This window comes from Podarcis pityusensis (assembly GCF_964106645.2).
Source record: "Podarcis pityusensis genome assembly, chromosome: 4".
Classification (NCBI taxonomy): Eukaryota; Metazoa; Chordata; class Lepidosauria; order Squamata; family Lacertidae; genus Podarcis; species Podarcis pityusensis.
This window is the reverse complement of record NC_138027.1, coordinates 13,655,468-13,670,933: the sequence shown is the minus strand read 5'-3', so window position 1 is coordinate 13,670,933 and position 15,466 is coordinate 13,655,468. Positions and strand designations below refer to the sequence as shown.

At 45.9% G+C, this 15,466-nt stretch overlaps 1 protein-coding gene across 1 annotated transcript in view; it reads right to left on the bottom strand.

The window, feature by feature from the left end:
- Positions 1-3,118: 3,118 nt before the first annotated feature.
- The window catches only part of PRSS23 (serine protease 23), a 21,769-nt gene continuing 9,421 nt past the window's right edge, over positions 3,119-15,466 (bottom strand). Inside the window, exon 2 of the mRNA XM_081003375.1 lies at positions 3,119-9,293. Within this exon, the coding sequence (XP_080859501.1) occupies positions 8,162-9,293 (1,132 nt within the window). The 3' untranslated portion in view covers positions 3,119-8,161. The remainder of the gene's footprint in view (positions 9,294-15,466) is intronic.

Below are 15,466 nucleotides of genomic sequence, written 5' to 3'. Positions count from 1 at the left end.
CAGATGCAAAAGAGCACATGTAAAAGGTGCTCAGATTTCAGGGTCATGTTATGCAAGCCACATAGCTGTTATCCTAGCTATACCCTGCGCATAGCTGCCAACTTTTCCCTTTTCTTGTGAGGAATCCTATTCGGAATAAGGGAATTTCCCTTTAAAAAAGGGAAACGTTGACAGCTATGGCCCTGCGACGGAATTGTGCCAGCTACACCTGTTGAACTCTCATCCTCTAGACAGCCATAGAAAATTACAGGAGTTGCATTAGCCACCACAAGAAGCAGGGCCTTCTCTGTAGTGGCCCCATATGCTTTGCAATGCCCCTCCCCCCAGCTAAGAGGCTAGTACAGATTTTTTTTCCCCCAAACATCCTTGGCATTTGGCCACTGGGGTGTCATTTGTGGGTTGCAATTGGTCTAATGCATTTGAGCAAGTTGCATTTCTGCACAGTGCAGTTGGAAGATGTTGCGCTTTCGTTTTAGGAATAGTGGTGCCGTACAGATGCATTAAAATTAATGCACCCCTCCATAAAAACCCCAAACAAACACAGAGAGAAGGGAAATAGTAACTGTTCCAAAAGCAAAAAACCAACCAACCCCCAGTTCCTTTCTTTTCCACTGCCCTATTTCCTGAGTGCTTCCCTTCTTAATGAGAATACACATCTAATATCACATTTTCTCTTAATGCCGCCAAACAGAAGCTACAGGGACCAGGCTCCATATCAAGGACAGGATATGTGTACCTGGAGCTGGCTCTCCCCACAAGAGGTGCTAACAAGGGGCAATGCAGAGAAGAATCTCAAGTATGTGTCGTATTTGCTTGTGCAAGGCAACTTCCAGCAGGGGCTTTGCAAGGCTGCTTCCAGAGTCAAGGCGATGTGGCGGCGCAGGCTGGTTTGGAAACATGGGCTCATTTAACAGCCAATTCTGTGCAGTTGTCTTGCCACACCAAGCTCTTCCTGGGGTGGGGAACTTTTTTGTAGACCCAGGGCCACATTGCCTTCTGGGTAAGCTCATGAGGGCCGCAAGCCAGTGGTGCGCAGGGCCAGAGGCAAAAGTGAAGCAGAGAAATGAACACCATGTTTACATTCACCGGTACTGCTGCTCTGATACTTTGCTACTTTGCCGCCGGTCTGTTACATTGCTATTTTGCTGCCGGTTGTTTTCCAGCTTTGCCTTACGCTTTTTTAATGGGAAATTGTGGTTGTGATTCAGGCTGACGCTTTTGCACCTTGCCCTGGGACCGTTTGGCAAAGCGGGCTGAAATTAATAAATGATAGGGGGTTGACCATGGAAGGAGAAGCCACCACATTTGCTAAGTCATTTGAACTTCTCCCTGAGTGGCTTTGGGAGGGGCGGGGGCGAGGTGAGAGTGCAGGTGGGCAAGCAAAAGGGTGAGTTGGCTGTTCGAGGGGGATTTTTAACTGGTGGCAGAGAACAGACTGTGACAGCTTGAGACAGGTGTAAAACCAAACTTAAACGAAGACTTTATTACAAAACAACAAACAGAAACGCTGGTGGGTGTTTTTCCTGCAGGCAGGGTACAAACTGCAGCTTTTTTCCTTTTGTAGCCACGGCCAGCTGCAACCAATTAGCCCATAGCTTGCAGAAACTTCTTAAAGGTACACACACATGTTTCTGTGCAGAATGTCTCCCAACATTGGCGAGGCAGTTGGTGCCTCCTGATCTGGGTGGGCAAGGCCCAGACTGACTCCAACTACAAAAGTTGAGACTGAGGAAGAGGCCAGAGGCCAGAGATTATTTTGCTGGACTGACTCCAGCTACAAAAGCTGAAACTGAGGAAGAGGCCAGAGATTACCGGTATTTTGCCGGACTGACTCCAGCTACGAAAGCTGAGACTGAGGAAGAGGCCAGAGATTATTTTGCCGGACTGACTCCAGCTACAAAAGCTGAGACTGAGGAAGAGGCCAGAGACTGTTTTGCAGGCCTCTTAGTGCCATCCGCCATAAACCACCATTGGCGCAACGGCAGAAGATATGTTCTATGTTTATGATACTATTTTATTCTCTTGCTAATTATGCTGCTTTAAATGCGCATTTCATATTTGACTTCCTTTGGGTATGCTTTCGTTTGAAATGTTAAAGATAAAAAATTGTTACCTTTGCTGCATTAAATGTGCATTCTGCATTTGACCTCCTGTGTGGTGTTTTATTTGCTTTAGAGAAGGAGTTAGCTCGCTGAGTGAAAAGCCACGTTTTACTGTCTTTATGTTTTCATTATTTTCATTATTTATTCTGTGCTTTGTATGCTATAACTTTGTGTTGTGAACCACCCTGAGACCTATGGGTATAGGGCTGTATACAAATGTAACTAAGTACATTTTAATAATAATAATAATAATAATAATAATAATAATAATAATAATAATAATGGTTTCCTGTGAATTACGTTTCTTTGAATGTATATGTCTGACTTTCTTCTGGAATTGCTTCCTTTGATGTTTTAATATAGGTTGCAAACCACTTTGAAATTCCAATCCCCTTAAAAATATGAATTCTAGAAATGAAATGAAAAAGAATAATCCCTTGACTAGCCCTTGCTTCAGGGAGTATTCATGAGTATTCATTTTTCCTGTAGAAAAGAGCTGCTTCTGGGATGTTGTACTCCTGGGTGGAAAAGATGCAATACTGCTGGTGTCAGGATTTAGGTGAGGACGGGTCCTTTTGCACAGGGCAGCCTGGAAGATGTGGAAACAAGGAATTGGCTTAGACTGCAACTAATTTCCTTGGATTCTCTGCTCAAAGCGGCAATGTTATTTCTGTTTTATTTATTAAAATTTATATACCTCTTTATTGTTGTTGTTTTCAAAAGTGTTTTACAAAATACAGTAGCACTGGTTAGGGTGGTGGACCATACAATGGTTTTGAAGCTCAGGCTTGTCACTCTCTGGAGCACAGCTGTCAACGTTTCCCTTTTTTTAAGGGAAATTCCCTTATTCTGAATAGGATTCCTCGCAAGAAAAGGGAAAAGTTGACAGCTATGCTCTGGAGCTGCACCCATCACAATCTCATGTGGCTAGGAAGCATGCAAAGCAACATCCAGTTTTCTGCAAGCATTTAAAAAAAATGACAAGAAAATGAACAAGCATATTATTCCTGCAGAGGTCGATAAAAACTGTGCTGTATTTGAACATCCTTACAAATGAAGTGTAATTACAATGAGCGCTTTTCATTTCTGGCAGATAACATATAAATAGGTACAAAATCCTCTGTCTCTTTCCGTTTCCTCTTGGTTTTCTGCAATACATTCATCAAAAGAACTGGCATTAAAACAGTCACAGGAGTCAGGTGTCTACAGAGAAAGGAGGTGGATGAGGTTTCGCCAAATGCAAAAAGGTTCTCCCCCCCCCCCATCCCACTGCCAGATTTCGTTTTAAAACATCCGTGACTGTCTGTGCCAGAGAAGAAGAGTCCTAGCATTATGTGCGAAAGCTACACCTGATATGTGAATGTGTCGAGAAGCAATTTTGGCATTCCAAAGAGGGACCACAATAACTGAAAAAAAGTAAGCACCATTAACACCCTTGACAACAGTTGGGTGGAGTGGAAATAAAGGAGATACCTATACGGGGGGGGGGGGAGTTCTCACCTGACACATTCTAATTTGTAGAATCATAGAATTGTAGAGTTGGAAGAGATTCTGAGGGTCATCTAATCCAACCCCCTGCAATGCAGGAATCTCAACACATGGTCTCCCATCCAATTTGAAACCACACCGGACCCTGCTTAGCTTTGCAAATGTGCTAGCAGGCTTCCTGTTGAAAGGCTTTACCCTGATGAAAATGTGCTGCTCAGTTTGATTGCTCTGGTCTGGTTTGTACACATTCATCAGCAGATCTCGGTCTCTGCTGAACATCTGCAAAGTGGACATCTGCAGGGAGGTCTGATGCAATAGTTTAATTAATGAATAGTTTAATTAATGAATGGCTTGGTAGAACAGCAGGGATCATTCTGTGTGTGACTAAAGAGTTAATTCTTTAACAGTAAGTCAGCTAACTGTGTGTGTGTGTAGGTTTTCCCTGACAACCAATCACAGCAACATGACCCTCACTGAGGTAGCATGTGCTCTGATTGGTTGTGTCTTTCTGAGGGAGTTTTTCCTCTGTCCATTTGGTTGAATGTCTCTGTCACTTACAAGGCCTGAACTATCCCCAACTGATTTAATGATGAAAACATATCTAAGAACATTTTTCAAGTCCAAACCAGATGCGGACTGGGATACAGATCTCTGCTTAAAAGACTTGGAAATGGAAGGTCTTCAACAGGTGCCAAAAAAGACAATAGAGAAGATGCCTGTCTTAACATGTAATAAGAGTTTCAAAGCACAGGTGCTGCCACACTAATGGCCTGATTCAGACACAGATGGGACAGACATCCTGGTGAGATGGTATCTGCATGAGACCCTCTCCTACCAAATGGTATTATTATGTACTTTTGTATTTTACTTTACCTGTATATCACTTCGAGACTCCCTATTTGTTGTGAAGCAATAAATAAATTTGATAAACAAAAGGGATGGGTCTCATTTGATAGGCTTTTTTTATAGTGGACAGGTGAGGAATTAGAAGTACTTTATTTTCTGGATTTTTCTATCTTTCTCTTTTAACCTCTTTCCTACTCTTGTTATGTCTTTCTTTTTCTATATCTCTCTCCCCCCTCCTTTTTTTGTGTTTTTATCTAGATAAAAGTTTTTTTTTCAAAAAAAGGAAAATATACTGTTTGCGAAACCATGGTTTGTACCAAACATCGCTAGATGTGATAACTGCGCCGACATACCATTGTTATAACCATCCCTGCACCCTGGAGGTTGCTGCACCACATAAATGGGAATACTGAGCAGATGGGAAATGAAGTGAAATCTGCTCCTGCTAACCATGGTTTGGGGGCAATGTCTGAACTGGGCTGCTTAAATGGGGAGAATCCGTTTGAGCGACTGTCTGTGTGTAAAGGCCTGGGGAAAAGGCCACCCACCATGCACAAAGCTGAAGACGTAATGAATCATAAGTTGATGAGATGCTACCTTGGAACAGCCAACAGTTTCAGAGCTTTTCTGTCGTTTTGACACCAACCAACCCAGAGTCTTGCCTGGCAACTGCAGGGGGCAGTGATGCTTGCTGCAGTTCTCTTTTGTGCCTGAAGAGGGCACTGAGGCCGGTGAGTCCACAGCAGCTCAGTCCTTTATATTCCAGATGGGATGGAGGAGAATCTCAATTCGGTTTGCATTTAAATGTGAACTTACCTAATTTGAATTTTCAGCATCAATGGGCGAACCAAAACACAGCTGCCCTTCAAAATTCAGATTTTGAAGGATCTTGCAAGTGTGGTTCTCTGGCCAGGTGACATTTAATTGCACTTACTGGCAGGAAAATGCATTATATTAATGGAAATTGCATTGCAAAAAATGTGGTTGACAGGGAAGACTGCATACAAAAATGTGCACAGCAAGAACTCCGGCCAATGTAAGTTTCAATAGTGGGAGTGGTCCCTACTCGCAAATCAACAGTCAATAGTAACAAAAACTAATCTATTCAAAAGTATGTATTCTGACAAGGATTACAAACTCAGATAGAGATTACAAACTCTAACAGAGATTACAAACTCAAACTCATCAAGATATGTATAACACAGAAATTCGTTACAGAATTAGAGATAAGAGTTTATGAGTAGAGATAAGTTCATGTTAGTCCATAGTCAGATTCGACGTGGAGGTCTTTAGAGCAGAAGTCAGAAGTCAATTATGGATTAGAAACTCCCACTATTGGAATCTACATTGGCCTGAGTTCTTGGTGTGCTTTTTTCTTGGTATATTTAATAACAAGAACTCCAGCTTACAAAAATGCTCATGGAGGAAGTTTGCATGAAAACGCTGACAAATTTTCACAGGAATTCTGTTAAAAGAAAATTGCAAAATGATGCGGAAATGTGGAGAACAGAACTCAAGATGGGGAAAACGAGAGATTGCAATAAACTGAAACGGACATCTTCTCCTGTCCCTAATTGCGAGGCACCAGCCCGGCTTCCGAGACTGCACTGTGCTCTGGAAAAACAGCTGAACCCTGGAGAGATTGTGCTTGGCAATCTTGGTGTGCGAAGGCTCGAATGCCCTTCTCAGTTTGCATCCATTATGCTGAGGGATAGCAGTGCAGTTAAAAGGAAAAAAAGTGGGAGGGGGGACCTCACTAAAACTTGCCTGCTCTCCAGTTGCTGAGAATCGCTGGAGAATTTGGGGGGAAACAAGAGGAAAGGTAAAACCACGGGAGAAAAAAGAAAGACGAGGCATAAATAAAGGTAACAGATCCCACACAGCAAGCAGCACTCAGTAAATTTACTTCTGAACTCCGCATTGGCATGGGCTATCCAGCGAAAGAAAGAAAGAAAGAAAGAAAGAAAGAAAGAAAGAAAGAAAGAAAGAAAGCAGCTGCTTCTGCTGCAAAGCCCACTTAGCCTTGCCAGTCCCTCTAGCTAGAAGGAAACTTTGCTCCTGGCTTGAACAGACTCGGGGCAGTTGAAATTTGATGCTAATGGGAGGTGCCTCTCCTCTCCTTCAGCTGTTCTCTGGGTAAAGGTCAAGGTAAAGGACCCCTGGACGGTTAAGTCCAGTCAAAGGCAACTATGGGGTTGCGGCGCTCATCTCACTTTCAGGCCGAGGGAGCCGGCGTTTGTCCACAGACAGTTTTCTGGGTCATGTGGCCAGCATGGCTAAACCATTTCTGGCGCACGGAGGACTGTGACGAATGCCGGAGCACATGGAAACGCCATTTACCTTCCCACCTCAGTGGTACCTATTTATCTACTTGCACTGGCGTGCTTTCAAACTGCTAGGTTGGCAGGAGCTGGGACAGAGCAACTGGAGCTCACCCTGTTGTGGGGATTCGAACCGCTGACCTTCTGATCGGCAAGTCCTAGGCTCTGTGGTTTAACCCACAGCGCCACCCGCAGAGACAGGGCTCAGTGGTAGTACATCTGCTGTTCATGCTGAAGGTCCCAGATTCAGCCCCCCCTCCGCAACTACAGGTAGGGCTGGGAATGTCCCTTGCATTTTTTTAAAGGTTGGGATATATATTTTTGCACAATTCTGTAACCCTAGGGCGAAAACAATGAGAGAGGGAGGGAGTGGCTTCATGATCAGTGAGGGCCAACCAATCAGAACCGTGTACAGCACAGCTCCAAGAAGGGAGAGGTGGTTTTGCGATTGACACAAAGGAGCAGCCAATCAGGGCTGTGCACAGCCCTGCTCCAGATAAGTGGGAGGTGGCTTTGTGGGCTAGTAGAACCAACACTGTGCCAATCCAGCTTTGGCTGCAAAGCAGAACAAGTTAATGGAGAAGTCTGCGCATGTGGCCAAATATGGCGGGTGTGCTGCAGTGGTGGACTAGCTTCCAAAATACCCTGAGATTCTTAGGAATTTACGGTAAATTCTGAAGCTGTTCTGTGCTCCCACAGACTCACAATATCCCCCGCTCTGAATATAATAGCTTCCAGAAATAGAAAGCAGAGCTACCGACGCTAAATACATTTCAGACAAAAAGTCTTTTTCAGGGAGAACTTGACTGATGCAAAGTGTATCGTCTATCTACACGGGAGCATCAAAGCTGAGTGTTTTTCTTCTCTTGCTTGCCTGCAGAAAGCAGCCACAGCAGTGCAACAAAAAACAAAGCCCACAGCCACACTCACGCCTACCCCTGTCTCACTTCAACTTTAAATTGGCCACCATCTCTGGTTCAGCCCCTATCAACGCTGTGTTCTCTGACTTGACTTGAGGGCCAGGAGCCCCAGGAGGAACAGTTTGCAAAAATCAAATGCAAAGCGCACAAGTTGCAGAGCCTCCCAGCCATGACATGGGCACCGGGAAGGGGAGTTGTGGGAGAAGGGCAGGGCCACATGTGCACCCCAGGATGCCCCAGTATCTAAGGCCAGCTTGGCTGTGCATAGTATGTAACACAAAGCACCTTTACAAACAAGACAGACTTCCCTATTGATTCCTGCATCCAGGTATTTATAAAAAAGAAAAACAGAACTGCACCCCATAGCACCGGCAATATAGAAGAGTTTTGCTTCCCCTTTCCCCCCCCCACCCCACCCTGCCCCCGATTCAGCAACCGAGGCCGTTTATTTTCTTTTTTTTAAAAAAAAGGATGCCCATTGTCTTTAGCCGTCCCTGCAGTGCTGATAGTTGCCTGTAATCCAGTAGCAAATCTGCGCGTATTTGAGGGGAGTGATGCGAACGGCCACATTGAAATCCTGCGGGGAGCCGTTTGTGTCCACCCACTGGTGCCCGGAAAATATCCCAATGATCTTGCGCTCCCACTTGCGGCTCTGCCTCTTCCACATCCGTACGTAAACTCCCGAGCCGCTGGCGCCCGGCTGGGCGTCACACTGCTGGTACAAGAGGTCGTACGTTTCGTCTTTGACGTCGCAGAAGCGGTAGACCAGGTTCCCTGGCCGGTCGTTGTCATAGCCTGAGAAGTGGATTCTCCCGCCAGGCAGTTGCTTTGCGGCCGGGCTCACGCCAATCTTCATGAACTTCCGTTTGTGGGGTTTCTTGAGCTCCAAGAGGGCATAGTCGTAATCCATGCCAATGTCGTTGGCATTCCCTTTGATCCACCCTTTGGGGACGTGAGTCCGTTTCACTCGGATCCACTGGAATTTCATCCTTTCTGGCTCCGGGGAGCTACTGATGTTCGCCCCCTTGCTGCCATCTTTCAGCTTCGGCCGCAGAAACCCCACACGCAGTTTCCTGGCTCCTTTGACATAGCTTTTGCCATCGTGGATGCAGTGGGCGGCCGTGAGGACATGCTTCTCGGCCACCAAAGTCCCGGTGCAGCCCGTGGACAACTTCACAGAAGTGGAAAAGGGGTAGTTGAGCAAGAAGTCCTTGCCGAAAATGCTGAACCTCGTGTCGTATCCGTAGATCTGCCTCTTGGCCCGAGATCTGCTCTGCGTCCCGGCGCTCCCGCCGGTCAGAACGTAGATGCCGACTTCCGTCTCAGTTCGGGAGCCGTTGGAGTACAAAGTTTCGTAGGACAAGTAATCCTTCACCTCTTCGTAAGTAGGTAGCGGAGAACTCTTATGGCAAGACGGGCTGCAAGACGAGACCACTTCCAGCTTAGCTTCGGCATCAAACTGTGGTTTGTCCAAATAAGTGGTTGATTGTGGCAGAACGACGGGGACTCTGTAGGATGGCCAGGTGGGCCTCCAATGAGAACTGGAAGGTAGAACGCCATTGATGGTCCACAGGAGTAAGAGAAGGCATGGTAGGCTGGCCATGGTGAACCCTGAACTGTGAAAAGGAAGGAAGATGTTATTTATTTATCATTTATATATCATATTGTGATTTATTACAGAACATCAAAGTAGATCATAGAACTATAGAGCTGGAAGGGACCCTGAGGGTCATCAAATCCAACCCCTTGCAATGCAGGATTCTCAACTAAACATCCAAGACAGATGGCCATCCAATCTCTGCTTAAAAACCTCCAGAGAATGAGAGTCCACCATCTCCTAAGGGAGATCATTCTACTGTCGAATAGCTCTTACTGTCAGAAAGTCGGAATCTCCTTTCTTGTAACTTGAAGCCATTGGTTCGAGTCCTACCATCCAGAGCAGGAGAAATAAGGCTTGTTCCCTCTTCCACATAACAGCCCTTGAGATATTTGAAGGTGATTATTATATCTCCCCTTAGTCTCCCCTTTTCCTGGCTAAACATACCCAGCTCCCTCAACTACCGAGATCCATGCATTGGGAACCTCAAGACTTGGTTACTGCAAGATGGTTATTGAGATAGAGCTACTCTTGGTCCTCATGTGGAGAATCCAGCTGGTGCAAAACGCTGGGGCGAGATTCCTGAGTGAAACAAATTACCTCCAACACATAACTCCAGTGTTCAAAAGTCTACACTGCCTGTCCAGATACTACCAGGCCAGATTCATGGTTCTTGTAATTAATTTACTAGGCCCTTAATGATTTGTGTGGCTACCTCAAGGCTCACCTAATCCCTGCCGGATCACTGGGGTCTTCAGGGGAGTCACTGTTTTGTGGTCCCACATGGCTTTGATGTTCCACTCATTTCCAGCAGTATTGTGGGCCCGATTCTATGAAACTCCATTCCCAATGACTAGCCCAAGGCCACCCAAAGGAGTTCATAACTGAAATCCCCACCATCTCCAGATAGGACTGAAGAGGTCAACCCTGCCTGGAGAGCTGCTGCCAGTAAGTATTGACAGAACTGGAGATGGCAGGGATGGAACCTGGCACCTTCTGCATGCAAAGCAGATGTTCTGCGATTGAGCTACGGCAGTCCACAATTCCACACTGGTTCTAACTTGTTAGCAAGAAACATCCCACAGCTGAAACAAACAGACCTGAGACGAGAGATACATGATCTTGTTTATTCTGCTCTTGAGGTCTAGGGGCTCCTTTCCTTCACAGTCGCAAGCGGTGAAGAAGTCCAATTAAATAGTGTAGCCTTTCAGATTTGCATTGGGGGAAACGGGAGTGGATCTACTGGTGCAGCTAAATTGGACAGTGTGTGTGGGTGAGAATTGTAGACTAATAGAAGCCACCGTTTTCCATGTTAGATTAAATCCCTCAGGAAACCCAGGGCAGCGTTCTTCCTCGGCTCGGATAATAAAAGCCACATCATAGGGTGTATTTGTAGATGACAGGCAGATTAAGTGAGGTCTCCAGTAGCGAAGAGCCACAGGTACAACAACTGTGCTGGGGAAATATGCAGGACTTTGGCTTATTTGAAAATTAGCCAGGCAGCTGAATCTCTGCAGGAGCCCAAGTGCTCCCTTGCGAGAGAGGAGGAGGGATGGCCTGCCCATTCCCGATAAGGGATTACTCAAATAAATCACAGCTATTAGACGCAGCTTATGCATATTTAAACCCGGCTGGGGTTAAACCAATAATGGCCAGAGCAGCTTAGCATCATTCTTGAAATGCCTCAAAGGAACAGAATACAACCGGCTCTTAGAGAAGGTGTCCGCAGCTGTGCGAGGGAGGAATGGTCCCTCCTAGCATTCACAAAGCAGCCCTGTGTGCTGCAACCCACAATTCCACCCCACGCTGCCTTCAGTCTGCAGATAATCAGGTTACCTGCTGTACCTGGCCAGAGTCAGGCCACAGCTCTGCTACTGCCAGTCCTCAAAACTTCTCCAGATGGAGGCCAAGTGGGTGCATGCCCGCTTCTCTGGTTTGTTTTCTGTACCACATTTATTTCCTCCTGCTGCTGCTGCTGCTGCAAGGAGCTCAGGATTCACCTCCAATTATTCCTCAAAACAACCCTGTGAGGTAGGCTGGACCAAGAGGTGATGACTAACTAAAGTCAAGAGATGAGGTCACTAACTAAGTGTTATTATTTGAGCCCTGGCGGAATATCAATCTGTTTTGCATGCTGCGCAGCACAAATCCACACAATTTATTTGATCCAGGTAACAACCTGGAGGGATGGGAGGTGTAGCTAATGGCACAGAAGACAGAATCAGGATTCAAAAAAGACCTTAACAGATTGGAGAACTGGGCCCAAGCTAACAGAATGAATTTCAACAGGGACAAATGTAAGGTTCTGCACTTAGAAACAGGAAGAAGCAGATGCACAAATATAAGATGGGGGACACCTGGCTTGTCAGTAGAACATGTGAAAAGGATCTAGGGATCTTGGTGGACCACAAGCTTAACATGAGTCAACAGTGTGATGCAGCAGCAAAAAAGCTAATGTTCTTCTTGTTGTTGTTTAGTCATTTAGTCGTGTCTGACTCTTCGTGACCCCATGGACCAGAGCACGCCAGGCACTCCTATGTTCTTCTAGACTCCATCAACAGAAGCCTAGTGTCCAGATCAAGGGTAGTAATACTACCACTTTATTCTGCCTTGGTCATACCACATCTGGAATACTATGTCCGGTTCTGGGCACCACAATTTAAGAAGGATGTTGACAAGCTGGAAAGTGCAGAGGAGGGCAACCAAAATGATCAATGGCCTGGAAACCAAGCCTTATGAGGAGTGGTTGAAGGAGCTGGATATGCTTAGCCTGGAAAAGAGGAGACTGAGAGGAGGTATGATGGACATCTTCAGATATCTCAAGGGCTGGTTTAGATGCTCCAGCTGGTGCAGAGGACGGCAGCCAGATTGATGATGGGGGCATGTGGCCAAGAACATGTGATGCCATTGTTAAAACATCTGCACTGGCTGCCTATCTACTACTGAGCCAAGTTCAAGGTCCTTGGAGGAATTTACAAAGCCCTGGACAGCTTAAGTCCAGAGTACCTCAGAGACTGCCTGAACCCCGATATCCTGGTTTCTAGGTCGTCGGTTGTTTCCTGAGTTGGCGAGGCTAGTTTGACAACCACAAGGAACCGAGCCCTAAGCGCCACCAGCCTCCTCTTGCGGAATGGCTCTGCCAGCAGAGATTAAGCGGGCGCCTTCTGTGCCTACTTTTAAACGCCTGCTGAAAACATCAGGCTTATGCAGGCAATTAACACATCTTTCCATAACAGTTAGCCATTTCTGATTTTACCTTTCTACGTGGTTTGGTACTGTATGGCTTCAGATAAAATTCTTGTATGCCGCACTGGTATTTTTTTAATGAATAGCAAAACTTCAGAAGGCAACAGCTGGTGTGTTCATGCGCTTCTTTTCCCCGATCCAGGTGGCAGGACAGCATGGAAGGAGCTCTCTTTCGAAAAACAGAAGCAACACTCAAAGCATGCCTGTGGTGCATTGCATCCAACTGACTATGCAGCAGTCATTTGGGGCAGATCACTAGGTGAGCCTATTACAGCTGCAATTGCTCTTCTCCATCAGCTGCTCCGTCAAATCAAAAACAACGGAAACTTGCAAGAAAATGTGCTTCAAGAACTGTGCCTACCGATGGGAGTGATTTGTATGTGTGCGTTTTCAAGTGCTCCAATACCGTTGTTTTACCTGGCTTGCTAAGTTTGCTGCAAATCTCCCTTGCCTGCTGGCTTAGCTAGCTCAGCTGAATTAAAAGAAAGGGAGAGGAACGAAGAATATCCAGCTTCCCTTTTTTTTGCCTCTAGGCACTATCATGTCCAGAAGATGTCACTGTCGCTGGAAAACACGACGGCATCAAGGGAACTGACTAGGGAACGCTCTGTATCAGCTGGTACATCTGGCATATTTTTCTCTACAGGCCTTATTGCAGAGATAGATGAATGGTGATTTGGGGGTTTAGGGAAACCAAAAGGAGGAATACTGTATATTGAAGGTGTATAAAGGAGCATCATCTTGCATAAAAATTATGGGCAAGTTGGACAGTCTCCTCCTCCTCGCATAGCAATAAGGGTTCCATGATGATGATGGTGACGACGATGACAACAACAACAATTTAATATTTATACCCCACCCATCTGGCTGGGTTTCCCCAGCCACTCTGGGTGGCTTCCAACAAACTGATGTGCTATAAGTTAAGGACAAGGCATAGGAACACACTTCTTTGGGTGTCCCATAATGGAATTTGGAATGTGGAATTTACAGCCCACCTATCTATGTTGACTTGGATGGCGTGCTTAAAATGGGACAGACAGATTCATGGAGGATTGCTTTATCAACGGCTATTTGCAGCATCCATGGAGCTTTGATGTTCAGGAACAGGGAGTCTTTGCATTCCAGGTGCTGGGATGAACAGTGGGGCAACAGCAGGAGAAATGGAAAGATAATGCCATGTTAGAGCCAATGTGGTGCAGTGATGAGAGGACTGGACTAGGACCTGGGAGATCAGGGTTCAAATTCCCACTACAGCCAAGAAGCTCCCTGGATGACCTTGGGTCAGTCACTTCCCTCAACCTTTTCTACCCCACAGAATGGTTGTGAGGATGGCAAGGGGGGGGGGGGACGACCCATATATTCCACATTGGGCTTCTTTGGAAGATGGGATATGCATGTATTAATAATAATAATAATAATTCATTTCCTCATCTTTTTCATATTTCTCTATTGGTACCATTACCTCATTCTACTTAATGATTAAGTTCCATCTTACTTTCTTTTTGAAGCACGCACTGGGTAAACAAATTTTATTACAGTGGTACCTTGGGTTACATACGCTTCAGGTTACAGACTCTGCTAACCCAGAAATAGTACCTCGGGTTAAGAACTTTGCTTCAGGATGAGAACAGAAATCGCGCAGCGGTGGCACGGCAGCAGCGGGAGGCCCCATTAGCTAAAGTGGTGCTTCAGGTTAAGAACAGTTTCAGGTTAAGAACGGACGTCCGGAACAAATTAAGTACGTAACCAGCGGTACCACTGTATTATGGTCACAGACCAGTTTCCGGCTCACTTACAATATCAGGAAAATTATAAAACACAACAGGAATACACTGAATGGCAATTGGGTATAACAGAGACAATTCAGATATAGCGGCAGTTAAAAATATATATTAAATCTTGATCACTAAAAAAATAACCTAAAATTGCACTGGGTAAACTCTTATTTAAAACAACCACCGCTCCTGATTTTATTCTTTGGAAAAGGATCAGAAACAGTCCTTTGACTGCATGAGTCCTGTAGAATCCAGCAAGGCCATTAGAGTAGCCTGCAGGGGGAGCAGCATCCTGTTCTCACAGTAGCCAACTTGATGCTCGGAAAACCTGCAAGCAGGATTGAGCACAAGAGCACTTTAAGCTCCTGTGGTTTCCAGCAGCCGCCATTCAAAAGCATTGCTTCCTCCAGCTATGGGGGCCAAGCACAGCCATCATAGCTAATAGCCACTAACAGCAAGGCAACGTTGCTGTCTTCAACTCCTCCATCACTTTTTGGTGAGCTTATGTTTAGTAGGCTTCACAGGGCCGAAGCCAGGGTTTCTGTCACCTGGGGCAAAGACCCAGTTTGTCACACACACCCCATGTGTGTTTGCATGTGTACACCACACACACACAAAACACACCTCAAAACAATTGTTCAGAAAGGGCCTAAAAAGGAGTTTGAAAGAGGCTGGAGAAGAGATAAGTCTCTCCAAAGAGTAAAATTGTCTGTGTGTGTACCTGGCTTTCATTCAACCTTAAGTAGATCTCATCAGAAAGTAATAGAGAAATTTGAGGAATTCTAAGAAGTATTATGGACGCGGGTGGCACTGTGGGTTAAACCACAGAGCCTAGGACTTGCTGATCAGAAGGTCGGTGGTTCGAATCCCCGCGATGGGGTGAGCTCCCGTTGCTCAATCCCAGCTCCTGCCAACCTAGCAGTTCAAAAGCAGGTCGAAGTGCAAGTAGATAAATAGGTACCGCTCCAGCAGAAAGGTAAACGGCGTTTCCATGCGCTGCTCTGGTTCGCCAGAAGCGACTTAGTCATGCTGGCCACATGACCCGGAAGCTGTACACCGGCTCCCTCGGCCAATAAAGCGAGGTGAGCGCCACAACCCCAGAGTCGGCCACGACTGGATCTAATGGTCAGGGGTCCCTTTACCTTTTTAAGAAGTATTATGACTGTATGAT